The 24,965-nt window shown below is 33.0% G+C and overlaps 2 protein-coding genes across 2 annotated transcripts; both read left to right on the plus strand.

Moving 5' to 3' along the window:
• Positions 1-227: 227 nt before the first annotated feature.
• LOC119189965 (leucine-rich repeat-containing G-protein coupled receptor 6-like) lies at positions 228-6,243 on the plus strand. The gene is made up of 3 exons (XM_037440812.1): positions 228-440; positions 5,006-5,220; positions 5,460-6,243. Exons 2-3 carry the CDS (start codon positions 5,058-5,060, stop codon positions 6,188-6,190), a joined length of 894 nt encoding a protein of 297 aa, XP_037296709.1. The 5' UTR covers positions 228-440; positions 5,006-5,057; the 3' UTR covers positions 6,191-6,243.
• Positions 6,225-10,157, plus strand: LOC115446033 (protein artichoke). Its single transcript, XM_030172579.2, has 3 exons — positions 6,225-8,596; positions 8,667-8,923; positions 9,003-10,157. The coding sequence occupies exons 1-3, from the start codon at positions 6,247-6,249 to the stop codon at positions 9,573-9,575; spliced, it is 3,180 nt and encodes a 1,059-aa protein (XP_030028439.2). The 5' UTR covers positions 6,225-6,246; the 3' UTR covers positions 9,576-10,157.
• The last annotated feature ends 14,808 nt before the right edge of the window (positions 10,158-24,965 follow it).

A 24,965-nucleotide genomic window follows, 5' to 3' on the forward strand; every position in this document is an offset into this window, starting at 1 on the left:
TAGAGCTCATATTTAAGTAAAGTATTCAAAACTGTCAATAATCATTAATTCGCCTACACGACTCAATAACACTCAATGATAAAGTACTCACGTCACAACAAAAAGTCGAGTTTTCGTGCAGTAAAATCCGATTCGTCATAAAAGTATAATAATAGTGTGGGTCGGGGGTGCCGCAACAACGGCGGTGACCTACACAGCGCGCGCCGCCGCGGCAGTCTTCACTCGAGCTTTCTAATGACCCCAGGCGCTCTGTGCTGCGAATACCGCATACACATAAAACCGATACAAATACTTAAAAAGTGATTGAAATTCAGCTTGTTTCACGCGTGTCTAGGACCGGCGCACTTGGGCCCTAACTTTGACCGTGCGCCGGGAATATAGACCTTATCTCCAACAGGATAACGCCGTTTCCTAATTAGCTAGCAACGGAGGAAAAGCTGGTGAGTTTGTAAATATTTCACAGTAACTTTTAGTTTGTTTACAAGTATTAATTTACATTTGTGATTAAGTTTAATTTGGTATCGTTTGAGCATGACTATTATGAGCTATTTTCGTTTAATATTTGTGTGTTGTGTAACGTTTTAATTTGTGTATCATATTTCTTTTATTATATTTAATTTCAATGCAGTAAAGCCTAACTGAATGTGTTCGTAAACGGGACAATGGTTTTAGTTTATACAATGTATATTGCCGATATGTGCTATATTATTAACATGATCTGCAGACGCAGCGGTAGCCCGTTTATAATCTGAGTAAGTATTAAGTCTAGAGCCTCTACAGCCTGCGTTATAACCGTAACATCTCCAAATACCTCTTGTATTGGTTCAAGTACATGAGCGTCAAATCATGCTACAATGAGACGGGCTTCTCTAAGGATTATATGTCGAAAGATATATCAATATGTAAACCAACGTAAGTTTATATACGTCATATACCTCGATCGATTGTGCTTTGAGGGGTTATATTCGTGTCGGAAAGAGTACTAGAAATTTTCGTAAATTAAACTCTAGAGTGTATTAAGGATTAAAATAACCTACTTTGACTAAATTTAAAATGGAATATTTGAGAATTCTGTCAACACATATAGTATATCCTTATACGAGTATAAGTAACTGACTCCCTAGCGTGAAGATTCAAGGTCAAACCTTACCCGTGGACGCAAACAGTATTAAATATTAAAAAAATATGCGTCACCCTTGGGAACTACGTCAAAAATAGATTCGAAATTCAAAAATTATTAACCAAAAATTATTCAGTCTATTAATATTTATAATCTGTTCAAATAATCTTCACTCGTTTACTCGTTGTAGATGGAATATTTTAATAGATAGGATATGTTACTTTAATACCGTGACTGAAACGAATGACGTCTCTGCCCTGCAGCGAGTCGTATGTAGGCCAACACTCGTCCATTTCGGGTGACTAGTGGGCCATTTAGAATTGGAATTTTTGAGCCGACTTTTTATTTGAGGCCTTCCGACTTTGTCCGTCGAGCACTATATATACATAAGCGATATAGCTGTACTATGACGTAACATCTTACTATATAATCTATATCTTCGCGCTTCACCTCCGAATGTGTAAACAGAGGTACAAATAGTACACTCAAACTTTATATTTACATAACCTACTGGTGGTAGGTCTCTCATATGGGTTGGTCCGCCTGAGTAGGTACCACCGCAATGTCTATTGCTGCCAAGCAGCAGTGTGTAGTTACTGTTGTGTTCCGGTTAGAAGAAAATTGTAGCCAGTGTAACTACTGGACATAATAAGACTTAACATCTCATGTATCAGGATAGCGAGTACAGTGAAATACCAAACAGTACTTTGGGATTCAACGTATTGGATGGTGTTTCTGCTGTTTATGGGCGGTCGTATCGTTTACCACCACTCGAACAGCAAGCTCGTCTCGTCATTCAAAGCAATAAAAAAAGAAACGTCAGGCATGTAGCATGCCTGTCGTCATATCAGACATAATCCAATGTGTGGAAGGTCATACGCTACAAACTAAGGAATAAAACTCGAAACTACATGACCCAGAGCCCAAGTGGGCTGTCACTAAACCAAAGAGGCGTTTGTAAGAACAATCTTTGTTGTAATCTATCATCTACCTGAACAACTTACATACTACTCAGCAATTTTAACTACATCGATATATATTTTTGTAGGTACAGTCTCCATACAACAGAATTTATATTATACCGCTATCCTGTTAAGCCACTGCTGTTACGGATGCTTTATAAAATCAAAATAAAATGATAGACAAATATTGTAAAAAAATATTAAAAAATAAATCCTCAATAGAATGTAGAATTATATATATTATATAATTATTAAGTAATTGAATTGATATCGTGTCGGTTTATAGGGAAGTTCGTTTTTAAAACAATATATATTTTTAAAACATAAATCGCAATTAGCTTGCATGGTCTACGAAGCTACATCGAAATATTCACGAAGCTACATTTTAATGTCTACGAAGCTAATATAACACGTACTGTATGATAATGATAATGTGCGCTTGAGCCGATGGTTACGGTGGAGCGAACTCCGAATCGCGCGCAATCACTTTTTTGAAAACTAAATATTAACGAACGAACGAAACTCACAGAAATACCCAACCCTTACTTCGTACATATAATAAAAGCCTTAGCTTAGCCTTAGGCCATATACAATATTAATTACCTTATTAACATCAAGCTCGTATTTTTTATTCTATAATAAAAAACAAATTCCCAGCCGCGTCTGTCTATCTCATAACGATAAACTCGAAAACTACTCTATTTCCATACCGAAATTTGGTATCGAGATAGTTTGATACCCTGGCAAGGACATAAGCTACTTTTTATTTATATATGCCGGGAGTTTTATCCCGGAAAACTCTTTCACTCGAGCAAAACCTCAACCAAAAGTTAGTAGTATTTGTAATAAGACAAATTATTAATGTACCTATGTTTCAATTTATGAACGGCGTGTAAATTTTACGCGCCTAAATTTTTCCATTTGAGCTCACGTATATTAAATTGGATGGTCAAATATAAATAATGCTTCGAACCTTCACTTAGTCGTCTATTCTTGTACGTAAGCCTTTTCCCACGCTTCCTATTTATGGAGGTTTTGTGTTCGACTCTGTCAATTCCAGACTTCGTGCCGCCTGATATACTGAATCTGGCGCTGTAGCGGTCTACCGCACTATTTAGTATTGATTATGGGTTCCTCAAGGCTTTGCCCAAGTATAGGAATTTAATTTAATTATTTATATATTTATTTAAAGCGCTTTATATACTTACAAAAATAAAAATGCGAACTTAATTCCAAAGGTATTAGGTACTTGCAAACAATCTTGGGTTGGTGAAAAGAAAAGGTGTATATAACGAGGGGAAGTGGACACTACATTATGAAGATTTGTAAAATATAGTAATATAAAGTTTACAGTTCACAGAATTCTAGAAGCTAAAAAGTATAGAACGTAAATATGAATTGTTGCAAATCTCAGCAAAACTGTGACCTAATTAATAGAAACATAAGCTATAAAGACTTCTTCGGTTTGTTGAACATTTGGTTCAAAATAAAACGAATGCTAAACAATAAGTTAATATCTACGAACGTAACATTATGCAAATGTAGGTCGCATCAGGTTAGGTTAGTGATCTATTATTTGATGGTTTTTAATCTATGTTTATATTCTAGACCAATATTTATATTGTTATAAGGACGATGGTCATTGCAAAGTGTTTTTTTAGATCATAATTTAACTTTTTCCATCTACAAGATTTTCTACTGATTGTTTCCATAAGTGCCAATTATATCTATAAACACCGAGTCAAAATCAAATCCAAAGACCTTTATAATCAAATCAAGAAATACTTGCTCAACCTACCTGCATTAATTAGGGAAAATCAACTGAATCACAATTAAATATATCCAAAAATCTATAAATTGCAACTGTAAACGATCCAATTTGTTTGTCAAACTTCACGTTTTCATTAAACAATAACTTAAACCATCAAACCTAACATTAAAAGAAAATTTACCAATTTGCCCGTAGTCGTGGTTTTTATTGGTCGTGACGTGACTTTTTCGTACCAAGTGATTACAATGAGTAATAATTCAGATAAAACATTTTCGACAATTTGTTTTAAGACGACTACTACTGACATATTGTTTAACAAACACAGCCAAACACATTTAAACTTGTTTGACAAACACGCCGTCAATCGTATCGACTGCTTGACAAACCTATCAAACAAAGCTACATACTATCGAATAATTTGATCGTTTAACAGGGCATTAACAGTGTTTTATTTACATTTCATAAATATTATATCTCAAGATGCCTCACAGCTTTGAACCAATCAAAGCCATGTTTGCGAATATATAAAAATTAATCCGGAAAATCAATAAGCAGAAATTCGATTGCGTTGATTTATAGGAGATCCGGCGGCCTCAGCATCTTCGATAGTATTAAATGTTATATGGATGTTATTTTCAATTTCATATCAAAGCTCTATTCTTGTAATCCAGCATTGCAGTTGCATTAACACCCTACGCTGCATTCATTTATTTGGATTAGTTTAAGTATAGGATTTAGTTAAATATTAATTACTAGAATGGGTTTAAACAATAAGATACTAAATCTACCTTTGATTTAACTAATAATATTATTCTAAATTAAATTTTATGAAGATATTTATGTGTTTTAAGTACGCGCATAAACTGCAAATTATGTTTAGATTATAAAATTGCGCAAAGATAGTCGAAGGTCCGCATTAACATATTGGCTACCTAATTTTAATACAGAGAAAGTCCACAATGAAAATTTTACTATAATACAAAGACTTACAATGTGAACAGATCCGGATACTTATTTATGATGACTTATAAACAACCATCATACACAAATTATATTTAATATATAAATACACATAAAATATATATACAAACATAATTTCATATCCGTACTAACAACAAGAGGCTTGATTTAATAGATATGTTTTTGTTGCAGGTTAAACAATCAGCCGGCAATAAGATGTGAATAATTTCATAATAATGTAACTATGAAAATAACTGTATGCTACAAAAGAAGGAGAAATGATCGAGACGTGTTGCAAATTATTCCTTTATTACTGGTATTACCCACCGTTTTACGAGCTCAAAATACCTTGGGTTGTCCCGACTTAACTAAAACCAGTAAATGTTCGTGTTATACATCCGAAGATGGTAAGATTGATTTAAAATATATGTGGTAGCGAATTAAGTTGCTTTATTTCAAGTAGAGTTTGGTTCAGGACAGGAAATAAAAGAACAATAGAAACATTTTCAGCTTTTAAAATTTCACTTGATTACTATATACTAAGCAATTTTGTACAAATATCATCTATGAACATCAATGTTGCTATTGTATACTATAAGATAAAAATGTAAACGAAAGTATTAGTAAGAAATTTGGTACATTTCAGGTTTATTTCTCGATTGCCAATACGCGGACATAAAAGACGTAAACAATGCGCTCAAAAGCGTGTCTTATGTTCACTCACTGTCAGTTTATGACCTCGAAGACAACGAAGATGTTTTGGTACCTCATTTTATACCTCAGGGCGTTTGTATAAAGTATATACATATTTCAAGAACGAGTATAAAAGATATTGGCGACGACACATTTATGCCGCTGAGAAAGTGCCTTGAAACATTGAGTTTTGAATCGAGTAAGCTCAAAGTAATCCCTCAAAAAGCATTGTCAAGCATGCTGAAATTATTATCAATCGACTTGACGTCTAATTATATCGAGGAGATACCCAGTTACAGCTTTTACGGGCTTCCGCTAGTAAAACTGAACATAAAAGCGAATGTATTACGCGATATATCAGAAACTGCTTTCACCGGTCTGGAATTATCTTTGACTAAAATAGATTTGAGTGAAAATAATCTTACAACATTCCCTATTGCGGCCATTGCTAAGTTGAGGCATCTCCGATCATTAACGTTGGCTTGGAATGAAATTTCTTCATTTCCCACTGTTGAGAATGCAGATTTAATATCCTTAGAGTACCTCAATATGAATTCCAATAATTTTGAATTTATTTCAGAAGACTGCCTTAAATTTTGTCCGTCCCTGGTGACATTATCATTTCATTTTAATTTTATCAATAATATTCATTACAAAAGCCCTTTTATTCGTTGGCAAACTTAAAATCCCTAGACTTAAGTTACAATAGAATTAAAGTTTTAAACCCTAATATTTTTCAAATGAATCATTATTTGGAATTCGTAGATTTGAGTTACAATCATTTGCATCACATTCACGGACTGTTTTGCAATTTACCGTCGCTTACGGAAATATTCTTAAATCACAATAACATTTTAGATGTGCCAATGGACTCTTTTCTTAATTCTAATAAAATTAAATTAATACACTTAGATAAGAACTGTATAAGTTATATACATGGTGAGAGCTTTAGTCATTTAGAAAATCTAGTTAAAATTCATTTAGAGTTTAATTATTTACATCAAGTGCCACATAATATTTTTATAAATAATAGGAATATAATAAAAATAAGACTAGACAATAATATGTTTTCAGAGATTAACAACCACACTTTAGGATCTTTAATTAATGTTAACGAAATTAGATTTAATAATAACAAATTAAAATTTATTTCCAAATATTCTTTTGCCAATTCCGCTAAAGTAGAAGAAATTCATTTGGACCACAATGAAATCACTTTTATTGAGTCAGGAGCATTCACAGAAATGAGAGATTTAAAATACCTTAGTCTGCATAATAATTACCTCATAAATTTAAACGATGTTTTGCCCAAATCGAGCTCCAACTTACTCACGCTGCACCTTGAGTTCAATTCATTATCTCTCATAAGTAATTTTATGTTTCAATCGCAGAATAATTTGAATTATTTTAGTTTGAGATATAATCACATAAAATTTGTTACAAAAAATACCTTTCGCAATTTGAATTTCATCACTCGTCTTGAACTCGACAACAATGAAATCTCAATCATTGAAGATTTTTCATTACAACATTTAAATTCAACAAGATCTTTGGAGTTACAAAATAACTTCATTCGAAATATAACGAATTATACATTTTTCGGTTTAAGTGAATTAGAAGACTTGGATGTTTCATATAATGCAATAACTTTTATTTACGACATGGCTTTTGAAACGCTTAAAAAGCTAAGAAGCTTAAATCTCTCATTTAATCCACTCAGAGTGCTTCATAAAAATATGTTTCAGCAAAGTTTACCACTCAGCTCTCTGTATGTTGATAATTGCGAAGTAGAGCACATCGAAAATGACACATTCTTCGGACTAAACAATTTAAAAACACTTTCACTCAAAAATAACTCTCTTAAATCAGTTGATTTGGCATCTATCAATGTCCCCGGATTAAAACATTTATCACTGTCTTTCAACGTCCTTGACTCTTTGCCTGCAGATTCGTTCTCCCAACTCCCGCTTTTAGAAGTATTATATCTTGAGCACTGTAATATAGAACACATTTTTGAGGGTACGTTCAAGTATAATAGAAATTTGTTGAGACTGAATTTAGCGCAGAACATTATTAGTACAATACCTTCAAATTTATTAGTTGCAGGAAATTCCATGTCTGAGTTCAACATTAGCAATAACTTTTTAGATTATATGCCATACGATGCTTTTTACGACTTTACTGAAGTCGAGACGTTAGACGTCGCAGATAATTTGTTACCAAAAATAGAACTCACCGGTTTAGAAAAGTTAATTAAGTTAAAATATTTGACACTAAGAAAGAATGAAATAAAATCTATAATAGTGAGAAAGAAATTAGAATTCAACGAATTAATATCGTTCGACATAAGTTATAATAGATTAGAAAATTTACCTGTAGTTATATTTGATATCTTTCCAAACATTCTCTACGTAAATGTTTCAAATAATGACATAGTGCATTTTGATTTCTTATTATCTTATAAGAGAGTAGGTATTTCGTTAATGAATGTTGATATCAGTAAGAATCCCACCGTGTCTTGGACCATGTCAAATAGGATAGACAATAATTCACTAGTAGCAAACTTATATGAATTACACATTTGTGCCACAAACATGACAAATGTTGATGATATCACATTCGAACTCTTCACCAATCTCCGTCACCTTTATCTCAAATTTAACAAAATCCGGCGTTTGCCTATAAGTCCATTCTTGACATTAATTTTTTTGGAGAATTTAGACCTCAGTTATAACAGAATTTCTCAACTTAAGACAAGTAATTTTCGAGGTTTAACCAAACTAAGAACGTTATGCTTATCAAATAATAATATTGAGTCAATGGAATCTTTTGCCGACGAGTTGAACGATCTGAAACTTTTGGATCTCTCTTATAACAAGTTGCAAAATATACTGAATGAAGATCTAATCCATCTCAGAGAACTTACCGTTTTGAATTTAAGTCATAACTACATAAAATATATATCAGTTACCGCATTCCGCAATTTAAACAAAATAATCCAAATTGATTTGGATCACAACAAACTTCAGTCAATTCCTTTGGAACTTTTGGCTTCTGTAGAAAATCATATTCAAGAAATATCCGTTAAAGGTGAGTGAATGACGTAAAGAAAATATATAATTTTTTAAATGTATATTACAATTTTTGTTTTTTTTTGCAGATAACATTATTCTATGCAGTTGCCAAAAAGATAATACTTGGGTTTGGATACAAGATCACCCTAAAATTATAAAACCAAATGCAGTAACCTGCCTCAATAATGAATATCCTAAGGAAAAATGTGATATTCCCGTTATATCTCAGCTGTCTGTAGATAAGCATAAAGACAATTCAGTTTCAGTTTCATGGTTCATAAGAAATCGCACTGCAATAAAAGCCTTGCAAATACTTTATTACGGAGAAGATGTTAATTCTGATGTAAGTTTTACAAATTTTAATTTTTTTTTACAGTTATTTGAACAATAATACAAAAAAAATAATATCCATTGATTTTCAGGTCAATACAATATATTTAGAAAAGAATGAAGTTTCTACACGCATTACCGATTTGGAAAGAAATATGAATTACGTTGTTTGTATAATTACGTTAGCCGAAGATCCTATTGAATACGAAGAGGAAGAAACTTTAGAAAACAATAGAACAGCTATTATTGTTGATCAAATTAACGTTACAGCTACAATAAGCCAAGATATCGCTGCAACTATATTAATGCGATCACCGTCAAGCGAATGCATTTCGTTTAACACGTTTGAAAACAAGCTTATTACAAAATTACCAGCGAAAAATAAAGTAGGATTGGCTTCAGTGCTAAACCGTCGATTAGGGTTAATTGTTGGTTGCACTTTAGGTTTTATTGTGTTCTTTATTATGGTCTCTGTTTTGCTGTATACTAAAATTAAAGAACGAAAAAGGATAGCAAAATCTGATCCAGCATGGTCGGAAATGAATGATTACCATTCTGTTGCTAGTAAAGATGAAATTTTACAAAATTCCACTTCAGCTTCGACAGACAATATTTTATTAGGAATGGCAAAAAATCGTAAACTCTCCTTAGAACATTTGAATTAGAATAGATAGAAATTAGGCACTAAATGAAAATGTGAATAAATTGATTCTAAATTTTGAAATAGGTAAATAGTTTTAAAGGTTAAATAATAAAGTAATAGTTGCTTTAATTTTTAGGGCGATTGGCTTATGATAGGTATTTAGGCAGTAGCGAGTAGAAAATATTTGCCTTGTATGTAGTTACCGTATTCCGAAATAAATACGTTAATTTTTTATTATTATTTTAGTGTAGAAAAAAGATTTAATAAATTGTTGGCATGGTTAATCTTGTTTGATGTTATCATTGCCGCATTATTAATATAATAAATGGTAATTCATTGCACTTTATCAAATATTTAACAAAGATAACGGAACATAGCCTTTTTCATTTGGCATTACTTTAAGGAAATGGGAAACGAGGTTAATAAAGTTCTTTAAAAACATTTTTTGTGTACTTAAGGAACTTTTTTTCCTTATAACTGTCTCGATTATCAAGACTCATTGAAAGAAACAAACTCCGTCTTTGAAGTTTGTGTTGGGGCTATAATACTTAGAAAAGCAAATTAATTTAAGTGAGTGGTTGGTTTGAGGTACTGTAAAAATCATTTATTAAGGACCGTTGCTCGCAATGAGCTAATTAAAATTAGCAAACCATTGCAAGGAAAATACTAGACGTTCTAGATTCTATTGCCTTTCTAGTACCAGAAGAACGTTTAATAGTGCATACGTCAAGAAAATAACAATAAATGTTTACATGTTTTTTAACTTAATTAATACTCCAGGTAAATAAATAATATTAGTTTTTTGAATCTGTTGAAGGTTTGATGTAAAAATTATTTTTGGATTAATCTTTGTCCACCAATGTCAAATAGAGAAAACTTGCGAAAAACAGCGATGAATTTATAACCATATGATAGCATATGACGTTCAGAGAGAACTTTTCAGCGTGCCTAAAACAGTCAGAATAATTTCGCTGCCTGGGTTGTTGCCAGGGGTGAACTGCAAGGAGGTAAACTCTGACCAATTACCACCCTAGCAAAGAACGAATCAAACAAGATAATAAGCTGTTGTATCAAAAACTTATATGAAATATCGCAGTACTCCAACAAAAATTAAGCAATATTAATTTATATGTTGATGATTTATATTAAAACCTTCTGTATCACCGACATCTTGTATAATGGACCAGTTAGTTTAATAAGACGATCACGAATGTTGCCAATATTTGCATATTGCTTGGTGATAGGTTTTCACTTACCCGCTGCGACGTGCTTCTACGACTTGAGTTTCGAGCTCAGTTAATGTAAATCTGGTTACTTTGTCGAACTTTTTTATTTATTAGTTTCTTTTTAGTGCATTTATAATAAATATGATCATAGAAATTATGATAATAGTTCGTTTTTTTTAATTATGTTTTTTTATTGGGAGTTCGACATAGTTAGTGCCTATACTGCACCTATAGTGTGAAGTAAGGCGCAAGGAAAATGTCAGTCAGTAAGAGACGAAAGTATCCCATGACGGTCAGTATAATTACGTCGGCCGAAATATTTTTTTTTGCGTAACGAATAATATGTCTCAGGAAGCTTCCTATAATGCAATGAGATGATTGAACCTGCAGAGCTAGTGTGTATTACCTTTACAGTTAACTTAGCAGATAAGATGGTATTTTAAAGCTAAGGTTACTTCTTACTTGAAATCCTACTATTTCGTTTAGAAGATAACTATTTACCCAAAAAATTTGGTTCATTGACTTATGACTCCCAGAAGCATACCGCAAAATCAATTCATAAAAACTAACAATCACTCAAGGCAGACCACCTACAGCTTTAATATTCTTGTAATAATTACTGTAATGGCCCGTTAATGAGTATCCAGATTTGGTTGAACATAGTTTATACGGAGCATATTCAATTATTTGCTACATATCGTCAAGGGTAGATAATTGACGTTTAAGTGGTCTAGCCCTGGAGAAATGAGCTAATGCATACACGCAATTATATTGACGTTTATGTCTGTTAGTTTATCGACGGGGCTTGCTAGAACATACTAAGGTTTGTATTGACAGCTGTATTTATGAATTGTAAATACATAATATACCATTAGGTCTATAATAGATTCAAAGGAGAAAAGGAAAATACTGCAAATTGTTTTAAACATCTTTAATTTTCTTACTTTACTATTATTTGAAAGGAACGATTTAATATCTTTTTACTAGACTTTAAATTATCCATTGCTGAAATCTGTAAGTTATTCTGATGATTTCTTGACATATTTAACAATATTTTGAGTATAATCTAACACTATAGAGGATCCCTAAATACTCGTCAATTAGTCGGCAGGATGTACCAAAAACAAGTAAATTGAATTTGGTCCCAAATATTCTTATGAGATCCCCTAAGTCCTTATTCATCTTTCAACTTTACTTTAGGTATATAAAATATTAAAAAATAAGATTAAATATATAATTGCTGAACTTGATTTTTAGAACATTTTTGGCTCTTCCTTTCAAAACCATCTTTTATTTAACAATAACTTTATTTCTGAGAAAATTATGTCATCCTTTATGGCTTGAGTTTAGATCAAAAAAAGAAAGTTATTACTATAAATCGCTTGGGAATGATGCGAAAATTCACCTCGAAAAACTAATTTATGTCAACCGCAATGTCATTTACTGGCGGAGATGCCTCTATAAACTTATAATGTTTTAGTATTGCACAAACAAAGGAACGTGATGTTTGTAGGTCGAGAGAGGCTTTACATCAGTTACATTCATTAACCGTCTTATGGCCTCATACGGCGACCTGTTTTAAAAATCTCTATTTCATCTCAAAGAGCGCACCCTGCCAGCTAAGTTCAGCCGTTTAAGGGTCAGTGCTGTCGCATAAAAGGCACACTTCTCCTATTAAGGCATTTTGAACTTTAGAATTTACGCGACCACAAAGTTTTACAAGTTCTAGAATTGAGTACTAGCACTAATTTCTGTGTTTTTATTTGACTCAGATAAACTTACAATGCTAACGACACCAAATTGTGTCACCGTGAACCAACACAGCTTTATCATTTTATTAACACTCTGAAGTATATTTTATTCAGTGCTCTAGAAACGTGATACAACATTAAGCTCCTTTTCATTCACCGTGAAACACAAGGAACTTAACATTCATAGAAATTTAATTGGTTTTCTAAAATAAAACTCTATGGTTTTATTCCTGGTGACTTCTTATCAAGTCAATTTGTCCCTAAAAGGGTGCAAAGGGTGCAATTTTTCTAAATGTCACCGGCTTTTTACTGTTGGTATCATGTCCTGGATAAACATATAGGTTACATTTTATCTAGAACAAGCTTTATTCCGAGCGAAGCCTAATGCAACAAAGGCCACCAGCAAAGCTAGTGAAATTTATAAAAACTTAACCAACTTTATCATAAATAATTATATTTTTGTTCATTTTAGATACTCACACAAGCCCTTTTGCAATATATAGGAAATTAAAACATGCTATAAGGAAGACGTTATCAAGCGACTGTAATGAACTTCCAATAGTTAACAGCTAAAGAGTAATAAAATTGAAATAAATGAGTCCATTAGAGACCGCTTCTTTGGTACTGACGTTGCAAGTTTTCTGAAATGTGCTACGATAGTGGAAATAAGCAGATCTATCATAGAAGATATAATATGGGTTTTGACAGCTTTCACTTTGAATTTCAAGATTTCTGTATTATAACAAAAAAAAACTTAAAAAAAATCTTACATAGGATGTGTAGATGGGTTTATGGAAGATATTATATTAATAATATTTATCTTATTATTTCTCAAAGTTCTTACTCGTGGAGATAAATCTAGGAATTGATTTATGATTGTCAAAAATAATATCAGCAGTTTATGCTTATTCGTAGCAAATACCTTTTAAAACTTGTAATATAAATAACATATAATTTTTTAAGCCTCATATTATTTTCTCATTATTGCAGCATCTCACGGTTGAAGGCATTTATCCCGAGGGAGGTATTCAGCCTAGATAAATCCATTACATTTTATTTTCGACGCAAAACATTTAGTAAAATGTTTGACAAGCTGATACAATTCAATTAATTTAAATTATAAAATAAAATAATTTAAATTATGAAATTTTAAACTGCTATAGTTATAAAACAATAACTGAAAATGATATAACGTCGCTATAAACATGTTTCGCAACTTTGAACATTTTGTTATTTCAGGTGTTAATGAGCGGAAGAAATTATATAATATCTACCAACTCGTCATCCGGCTTATTCAATAAAAAATATTTTTTTTTTACATTGTCTTACAATCGGAAAACGCGCACTGAACAACAGAGTCTCTAAAACCTTGGCATTTTGCACATGATTTCAAATGTCCCGTAGGTAGGTAAGGCAAAACGAAGGGATCTTTTATAACTTCAATTTTGTAATTCCAGACTTAGTAAATAAATAAAAATTAAAGTAAAAAATATAATAATGATATCAGCCCTGTATTATATACTTGACCACTGCTGAGCACAGGCCTCCTCTACTACTGAGAGGGATTAGGCCTTAGTCCACCACGCTGGCCTAGTGCGGATTGGTAGACTCCACACACCTTCGACATTCTTATAGAGAACTTCTCAGATGTGCAGATTTCCTCACGATGTTTTCCTTCACTGTTAAAGCGAACGATAGATTCACTAAGAATACACACATGATTTTTTTTAGAAAAGTCAGAGGTGTGTGCCCTTGGGATTTGAACCTGCGGACATTCGTCTCGGCAGTCTGTTCCACAACCAACTAGGCTATCGCCGCTTTCTTGACAGAAATATACTTTCAACAAATTATATAAATGTCACGTTACATAACCTCATTAAAATGAAAATATAAAATTTTAAAGTACATTTTTTCTCGAAGCTAACATTATTTAGTGTTTCGTCATAGATGAAAAAGTAAATAGTGGGTGCGTGTTATTAGTGCGTTATGAAAACATACTTGACCCGTTTTAATAACCTCCCGAGGTGAGCCACACTTTTAAGGCATTTTCGACATCGAACTAGAAGCGGACGAAAATATTTATGTGTTTTAACCACTTCTACGATACCTTAGTATTTAAACAAAATAATTAAATAAATAAACTTTTTTTTTATAGAAATTGTTACTTTGAAATGAAACTATTTTGCGGATTTTATCGCGGCCTCTTATAATTTTCTCTGGACGTTTCGAAGACTTTGCAGCCTTCGTAGGCACGAAAAATCAAATCCGCAAAATAGTTTCATTTCAATGTCTAACATTCGCGTAAACATAAGAAATTGCTGCTTATTAACAATAATATCAGCCCTGTATTATATACTTGCCCACTGCTGAGCACGGGCCTCCTCTACTACTGAGAGGGATTAGATTCCACCACGCTGTCCTAGTGCAGATTGGTAGACTTCACACACCTTCGAAATTCCTATAGAGAACTTCTCAGATGTGCAGGTTTCCTCACGATGTTTCCTTCACCGTTAAAGCGAACGATAAATTCATAAAGAATACACACATGATTTTAGAAAAGTCAGAGGTGTGTGCCCTTGGGATTTTAACTTGCGGACATTCGTCTTGGCAGTCCGTTTTACACCCATCTAGGCTATCGCCGCTTCTTATTAATAGGAAACTTTAATTAGCATTTTAACAAAACCCGTTTTGTTTTTATGCTTTCAATTTCTCATTAGTGAAATAGACAGACACTGTTTAGATTAATCATGAAATGATTAGTAAAGTCTAAACGCAATACGGATTCTGTAGAAAAAATTGTTAAATTTTTCGTAATTTACATGATACTCTAGAGTTTGTCAGTTGCTTTGACATTCGGACGTATTTCGGCCTCCTCCACTACTGAGAGGAATTAGGCCTTAGTCCACCACGCTGGCCTGGTGCGTGTTGGTGGACTTCACACACCCTCAAAATTCCTATAGAGAACTTCTCAGGTATGCAGGTATCCTCATAATGTTTTCCTTCACCGTTAAAGCAAGCGATAACCCACAAAGAATACACACATAATTTTTAGAAAAATCGGAGGTGTGGGTTTTGAACCTGGGAACATTCGTCTCGGCAATCCGTTACACACCCTATCACACCCTATAACTAGCCTATCACAGCTTTTATACAATATACAAAAAGATTCTAATAAATATAATTATGTGTGTCAGCCACATTGCAACATTGACATGCCACATTTGACATTATGTAGTCATTATCCTTTTGCATAAATTATTAGAATAGCAACAGCAAATTTCGTTACTAAAAAAACTTAAAAAATTATTTATGAAGAAATGTCCTACATGGCGACATTAGCCGCAAAATAATACAAAAATACGGTCAACTGGAAGAAGATCAACTGCAATACATTGATGACGTACAATTCTATTCCTTATTGATTACAGGTGTTGATGTGGGAAGCTTTAAATAGTAGCAAGGTCGTTGGTAATATTTTAATTTTTCTATGAATTAGTTCTGCGAACACGCGATCGCTTAACTACTTTGTATAACAAATAATAGATAATATACACAGTGAACTATAAGTGGTTAAACTTTCATCCAATATTATGTTTAGATTATACTTCAGAATCCATAAATATTGAATTTAGTTGTAAGAAACATTCACAAACGAAATATTTACGAGCTAACATTTCAGCGGGCATTCGTCAACCGGCCGGCACTTGTAATGGTTGGCAATTTGTCTGCTTGTCACAATTTAGCGGTATGAGTAACATTGGGATTGAAAAATGACCGCATTATGTTTATTCGTATTAGTTAACAATCACAATAATTATGACATCCATCAATCGGAACAAAACAGATGTGCTGCACTTAAACATAGTTCTCTTAAATAAAAACAAGGGAATCTTTGATAGACAGTAAAATGTTATTCGATTACGAATTTTATACTTTCCCTTACTGGATTCTCGATCAGGCGGCGAATAAAACGGGAATATTGGACACGGCAACAACACTTCAAAATACAATAAGTTATCTGAATACAGCGTACTTTACAATCCTATTCAGCGAAATCTCCCTTGAGTAATGTGGGTCAGACCCATTTCCGCAAATAAATCCTGCTTTCAAAATAAATAACTGCTAACCCCGGACGTGGCGTGGGATGATTATACAGATAAAGGCCCAAGTTGTTCCTAACCGTTCGATAGATGTTTAATTATGTAACGGCGATATACAAGCGGCAGTTAATTGCAGAATTAAAATCTCTTTTGGATACGTTTTGGTCGATTGTTTGTATTGAAATATCATTGTGCATCATTAAACATGTATCAAATATTTCAATGAAGTATTTTCATTTTCCAAAACGAGAAACAATTCATGCGATGTAGAACCATTATTCCATTTCCAATAAGACTATTGTTTTCTACACTACCTCGGTGGCGTTTATATTACGACTGCATTGCTCAGTTACGGGTTCGATCTCCGGATCGGACAAAGTGATATTGGTTATTCTACTCGGTATCAGTCTGGAGTCTGGAATTTGTGCCCAATATGGCGAAAGGCTCGCCCTCTCTCACATCATGGGCCGGAATACGCACGATGGAAACTGGGTTACGTCTGTAGTAACGCCTCTGCCTATCCCTTCGGGAATTAAAAGCGTGTGTGTGTATTGAATCACATTATTTGTCCATTAAAGATCCAAATATTTGCTTTTCAATCACGTTGAACAAGTTCATCGGCACCGATTTCAAACCCGACACAGCTCAAAACTCCTCGCCCTCATAAATATGTATTGCTTCTCAACTAGCCCAACCCTGTCATTACACTCCAACATTACCACCTTATTTCTGTTACTATTACTGGAGTCATTCACAAGCAATTTAGGAATGCTCCGCAGCATTTTAAGACTGAAACTGTATTGATAAAATTGCTGCGCAGTAAACACATTACTCCGGCATATATGACGGCTACGTGATCCCGTGTGTGTTTTCGATTCGCTATCTGAGCACTTTCGGATAATGGATTCATTTGTATTCAGCTTGCAAGTGGGCACTGTAACGAACAACGGGAGCTGACGTTCAACGTACAATTACCAGTGTTAATATTTACCAACTGACGCCGACGACTAATTGCTGTGACTGGTGCGCTTAGTTGCGTTACGCCGTAAGATTGTGCTCAGTCTAAACATCCAGGCAAACATCGCCGACAATCTAAAGGGGTGTGCCTTTCCAAGTCGCTGTTAATGAAAACCGTTGAATCAGCTTAGCACGCCGGCACTGATAACTTAATTAACGGGTTTAAATAAGCTTCTTAGAATACATTATGCCATTGGATAATATTGCTGTTCTGTTGGATGTTTTAGAAACAACAACATTTGTTATTGCAATATTTTATTATATTCTTTTTACATTTGTTATATATGTGAAAGTTTGAAGATGTTTGTATATGTGAATGTTTGTGATAACACACAAATTATTATATGAATAATGAAGATATTTATCCAACAGATAGAAAAACTTTTGAAATTGAAAGAGATAATATACTATATTGCAGAATGTAGGTACATAACATACAGGTGGTTTTTAAATATAAAAATGTTCCAATTCTTTCTATCGAGATAGGTACCGGTGTGCAATACTACTATAATACATAGTGCTACTGCTTTTACATAGTTTTTATTTTAAATATGTGGTTCATAGTATGGATCAGTTTAATACACATTACGACATATTAAACGGATCCATCTTTACCGGTAAAGCACTGTATCAAAACAAACCCTATAACGTTTAAAAAGACACGAGCAACAAGAAAAAATTGGATTGTGGCCAAATTCGACTCTAAAAGCCAGAGGCGACTGACGGGAAATATCATGCCTTCAATAATAGGTGTTGTTTTATGATCACGAATTGCACGCGTGGCGGCCGCCCAACAGTTACACCGCGAAATGAACTGCCCAAAAGGCTTTACCATTACACAAAGCAACATGTCTTGCATTATTGAACTGGCTTGCAGCAACATCAACCACTTTAACAAGATTTTTAAATCGTAATATTTATTGGCTTTAATAGTTTTAACAGTGTTCATTATACATTTAACTGACGTTAAGATGTTCTGTACCAGTTTGAGTTGGTTTACAAAGTTAAAATAAATGCTATTCGCCAGTTCACACAATGTATTTAGTTGCTGTTTTATTTACCATTTATTTACGTGCTTGACTTTAATATTTGGTCGGTCTATATTACGGACGATTAAGGTTTATTCAGTTTGAAATAGTCCTTGTTAAGACAAGTTGTGTTCCAAAATTCTACTACATAATACATTTGATTTAATTTTATTTATTTATGATCTATTTTACTGCTTTTATTTTGTGTTCCATTAACGATAAAAGGCATATAAGGAAGCAAATTTTTGGTTATTAATTTCCTTTGAAAATCAATTAACGGAAAATATTTTTGAACCAGTATTTTATCCCAATTATGCTTTAATTTGAGAAAGACCGTGAATTAAGAAAAAAAGTTTGGCACAAACAGTAATTAAATTTGAAGGTTGTATTACAAATTCACCTTTATTTATTCCTTAAAATCTAATTTTATTATGAATCTAATAATTAATATCCGTTGTGATACCAAAAACTATATTTAAAATAATAATTACTTCCAAACACGCTATAGATTTTTTTGTAAATTGGTACTTATACGAAATATAATAGCTCATATAGAAACACAAAAACAGGTGAGATAGTTAAATAGGTCTGATTAAGACCTATAAGCATTGGGTCTATGGTATATGGTAAGTTATACGTATAACAAACAGACTATGTATTGTTGGGCTGTTTCTCGAAGATAATTGGCTGCAAGAACGAAAGAGGGAAGGATCTGACTGAATTGAAAGGGTTGAACAAAACACTAGAAATGTATATAAAGAAAGTCGGTCATAGTACAGTCTTAAGAACTATGTGTAGCCACTTTAACAACAAATTGTAATTATTACCGCCTAGATGTAATAAATAATCTTTATATTATAAAACAAAGTCCCCAAAAGCTGTGTGTCTACATGTGATGGATTTTCTCAATATCTATTAAACGGGTTTTTGTACGGTTTTACCAAAATATAGTGAAATTCTTGAGAAAGGTTTAAAACGGTTTTATGTTAATTGACTGAAATATAACGAGTACTGTTAAAGAGGTCGCGTGGTTTTAATAAATCTCGTAGATCGGGATTTACGCGGAATAAAAATTGTGAGACACTGATTTCCACGCGGACGAAGCCGCGGGCACAGCTAGTGTTTTTAGAATTTACAAGAGACGTTTAATTGAAAAACGTTACCACACACTCGTTTCACGTTTCACATTTAAGCCTCGAAAGGTTAAGCAAAGGCGTAACTTGTGCATCCACTTTCCGCCGCACGTATTCCGTCTCTTGATGTAATAGGGGGCGAGGCTATCACCATATTGTGCACACATTTTAGTCTCCGGGCTTATACCGAATAGAAAAAAACAATATCTGTTTCATCGGTTCGGGAAAGGAACCCGGCATCTCAACACTACAATCGTACCGCCAGTCGTTATCCAACCAAGATATTATGTGAATTATAGAATTAATCGCTTTTGACTTAACAACGGTCAAAATTCGTAGTCTTCAGACTGATAAATATAATTAATGTAAATTAGGGTCAAATAATACTAGTTAGAGATATAATGTCGCGATCACACACAAAACCAACTAACAACAGAAAATAATACGCAATACAACTCCTTGAGCCCCGTTTGAATTATACAGAAGTATAGATAAAATTAAAACAATAACAATAATTCTCTTTGATGGCATCGCGTTTGTTACGACGCTCTCCAGCGAACGCGTGAAGTGAACACCTTGTATTGTTACACTCCTTATCTCAAGAGGCAAATTAGAGCAACCGCCTCTTTCCGCAAATTAGAACAAAACAAAACGTACAAAGACAATATTTTTCAAGCGTCTGTTAAATTTATGCGTACATTTATTTACAAAACATACATCCGTTTTATTAAATGAACCTCGATGATATCAAAAGGAGTTCTAAGAAAAGAGAACAATAATCGAATATATTATTGCAATACGATGCTTGTTTGGTGACTGTTTTCATTTGGTAATCAATTTTATCTTTGTGTGTTATCTCAAGGTAAATGTTTCCTTTGAATATTTTGATTATTAACGTACCTATATTATCGAAGATGAAAGAATATACGTTTGATTTCATACTCTATTTTTGGTTATTCAACGTATTAGTGACAATTTGAACGAAGGTTACTATTGTTGGCGCAGTAGTTAATTATGTCATATTTTTTTCAATTGTTTGTCGTTATAATTATGTCATATTTCTTTCCACTGTTTCTCTTTTTTATTCACATATTACACTGTTATTGTGTCAATAACAAAACTTTTTTTTTCTTTCTATCTCACAACAGATTTCTGAGAAACAATAGTACTACCTCAGTCGAACCGGCCCAACCATGCTATAACAACTGTGCCTACTTTTACCATCACATACTTTGGTAATTTTGTTTCAATATACCTACATACGTTTATCTGGTCCTTTTTAATAGCAATTAATACTAGCAAAACTCATATCACAAAAAAATTTACATTAATATTTTATATGATTATTAAAACTCGCAAAAAGATTTAGAATTTTATACAAGCAATAGAACCTGCACTTTGCACTAAATCTTAAAAGAATGTCGTATCTAAGTTATTAAACTATTCATGTGAAATAATGTGAGAAGAAAAATTTCACAGTTCAAAAGTCACCTCTTTAAAATTTGATTAAAGTCAGCTAAGTGGAACAAAAATATTTTGTTCACAAAAGTTAATAAACATTTTTTAAATTAAATAAATTTTAATAATTCGCAAGTATTATATTTGAAAATTCACTTATTCCTAGGCATATTTTAGCATTCCTCTATAATAAACAAAATACCCATCAACCAAAATCTAGACACATGATTTTCATAACCAACTTCCCTAGTCATTACCTAAATATCTTTATGTAACTGGTATTTAGGCGACTAATGCACAAATGCATCGTTATAGGGCATTGTGCGTTAGATAATGTGGACTGAATCAACACGCCAGGTGTGAGAACCCGATATACAGCCTGCATATTAATTTGTGTACCTTGCCACCTGCTATGTCGTATACACATTATTCAAGCTTTGATAGTCTATAATTCGACGGCGCTTAATAGCCTATAAATTTTGTAATCACTTTCTTGTGTACTTAGTTATGTAAACAATTATTTGATGTATTGAGTAATGTAGTGATGTGTCAAAATATTGCGTCATCGGATCGGACTCAAACTTTGTTTTTTCAATTAACGGTTTCACTTTCTAATTATTTGCGTTACAATGAATTTCAAATTATTTTTTAGATATAGCAATAAAATTGTACAAATGCCACGTAATGTACAAAATCCCTCTCGCAGTCGCCAATTGTGACAGTATTTAGTCAATTGTAGATAAAATACAGGCCTTATTGTAAATAATTTATCCGTAGAAATATCTCGGCACAAACACAGCGTACTGAAATTTTGTCTTTTGTTTCGTAACATTTCAACAGCGGGACAAGTTTGACAACATAACAATCGCCATCTAGACACAAGAAAATGTTTTATCTGAACTCAAAAAATACACTGAACAATATTATGAGCGCAATGGATGGACATTCAAAGCTTAAATATTGCTTCTTGATTTTTTTAACATGAATTTGCGATAGTTATACTAATTTACTGTATCGTTTTATTAAAGGTTTCATTAATTGAATTTTAGCTTAAAATATGTTTGATTAAATCAGTAATAAATACTTGTGTCATGTGTGACATGTATATTCTTGTCCCTTTTTTCCTATTTATAAACGTAGAGTTGAGAAAAATCAATCTATATCAGCTACTTGTACAGTTTGACGTGTATTTTTTGGTTTATAAATATAGAATCAAGAAATCCAGAACTAAATCAATTATTGCGTAATCAGTGCCAGAATTATATTATTTTTTTGAGTGTAGGCCACTTTATTTCCGCTGCCCCATATAGGTTTATGTATGTATGTAGGTTTCCAAAATTTCTTAATAATTTTCCATTTGTTTGTATTATGGAAGACACTAAAATTAAATAAACGAATGATTAATTAAATCGAGTGAGCGTCCTATGAAATCTGCCGCCCCTAAGAGGCTGCTGCTCATAGACCGCAGCCTATACAGCCTATTTACAAATCCAAGACTGCAGGTATTACTTTAATACTTTGAAAATATTACCCGGTGCCATAGTATTAATCACGACAGATTCTTTAACACTCTCAACCGAACGCTTGATGGACCCATTGTGATAATTCTTCTAAATTGTTTGAAGAGCTCTTTGTATAAAATTTATGACATTCATTAGTCTAGTTGAATACGACACTTCTTTGAAAGACGCGACGATGGCACTAATTGTAAGGATCCCCCAATTTGTCACAAAAATGTTTTCCTCGCAATATCGGAGCAGTGCGAAGGTATCTCGATTTTTGTCAACTGAAATTACATTCGAAGAAGAATTTATTTCGCGTTTTATTCATCCACGCAGCCTTAATATTTGATTTGGAACAATTGTGTTTTACGTCACTCGCTCGCTTACAAAAGATCTTCAAGATTTATTTGAAGAAATGAACAATTCTGCAGTGATGTTTGTGAGAAATCATATATGAAATAAACAATACGAGTTTATGTGTATTTTATACATTAGGCTTCGAGGCTGTAAAACCCGCGATAGCTAAAGATGATTCCCGAAAACCAAATTAATCTATCGTATACAACTGTAACTACACTTAAAATTACTAATGACCAAAACCAACATAATTCAATTAAATAAATGATGCCGTAAAAAAATACCATAAAACAGTAACGGTCGCCTTGAACTTACAATATTTCATGTTTTTTGCCAAAATTTACGTCAAGCTGGTTAATTAGTGAAAGTCGTCGTATTCCCAGCTGCTAAGAAATGTTGGTAATTGCGGCCGAGTTATGGACCTCGCTTATTTTACCCATGAGAAAAATCTGCCTTCATTTCCCTATTTCTTTTTTCATTTCAAAACTACTTAAAGAAAACCTTTAAGCTTATACTATTCTTATTGTTTGTAAAATTGATGCTTAGCAACTTAAATAAAAAATAAAACTTAAATGCAATTTTATATATCTGTCATGTTAATGTTTTTCGCAAGATGAAATACATTTCATATCTACAGATAGAACCAATTGGCCTCATCTGAATAATGTCATTCTTAGGAATAGCAGTAGATAAATGTTAGGGAGAGTACCACAAACCCGACACTATAATTAAGCTGGCGATATTGATGCTTCTTCCTGCACGCCAAAGGATCCAATATTGTAAGGGAGAGGTGACACAGCCAGCCGATTTGTTTATTTCATTTATAGCTAGATCTACGTCTACGATCTATGATCTACTATGGCGCTAATCGGTATCAAAGAATTCTATAATATTCCTTAAAATTTGGCACGAAACTACTGAAAAATATTCCAAAAATGTTCAAAGAATCATAGACTTAAATAATTTAACCTTCCTATTATATGCCGTTTCTTAGCTGACAGTATTTAAAGACCGACCATGCCTAATTACTTTTAGTTTGTTTTTATTTAGTAACGCTATTAAGGATTATCTATGCATAAGATTTATATTTTAAATGCTTGGTGGAAGTGATGAGCAGGGTGGAGCTCTCGTTCATGTAACGCTGTTGTACTTTATGTGGTTCTCCGTATTTGACCAAACTATATACCTGTTTTCTATATTATATTTTAGGCATAGGATATCTTGAGGTAAATCGTGTTAACCTAGCTCATCTAACGAAGCTTATTCGCAGCCGTGTTCATCAGAAAGCAGCGTTAGACCTAATTGTTTGAAAGTTCTCAATACGCTGTTCGTAACAAAGTTTTTATGATAATTCTCGTTTCATAACATTTTATTCTTGTCACTTATTATCATTTTCAAAATATGTAAAATAAGAGGTTATAGTGATAAATACGTTTGAGCAGTGAGGAGTACTTTAAAGTTTAACTGGTTTGAAAAAATTCGCGCTTAACATCAAGCGAAATTACAAGCACTCCGTATCCAATTAATAATGTGCGTAACATTTAAACCCTGCAAGCTGCGAACTCGAAAACAATTCCAAAATCCTAAGGCTAACAGCACGCTCATTAATTTAATCGCAGTAATTAATATAGAACGCTCATATATCGCTTATTTTTCGAGTGTTTTTCACGTCAAATGCAGGAGTATTACTAGCAGGAACGAGATAGGTCTGGGGCGCCGCCCTCCCACTTCTCTCGTTAAATTTTCACATGCACTTGACGGGCCGACCTGGCTTACGTTAATTATGAAATCTCATTTGAGAGAACCTACACGTTTGAGTAATGACTCCTGAAATGTTCAA

The sequence above is a fragment of the Manduca sexta genome, chromosome 20 (genome assembly GCF_014839805.1).
Source record: "Manduca sexta isolate Smith_Timp_Sample1 chromosome 20, JHU_Msex_v1.0, whole genome shotgun sequence".
NCBI lineage: Eukaryota > Metazoa > Arthropoda > Insecta > Lepidoptera > Sphingidae > Manduca > Manduca sexta.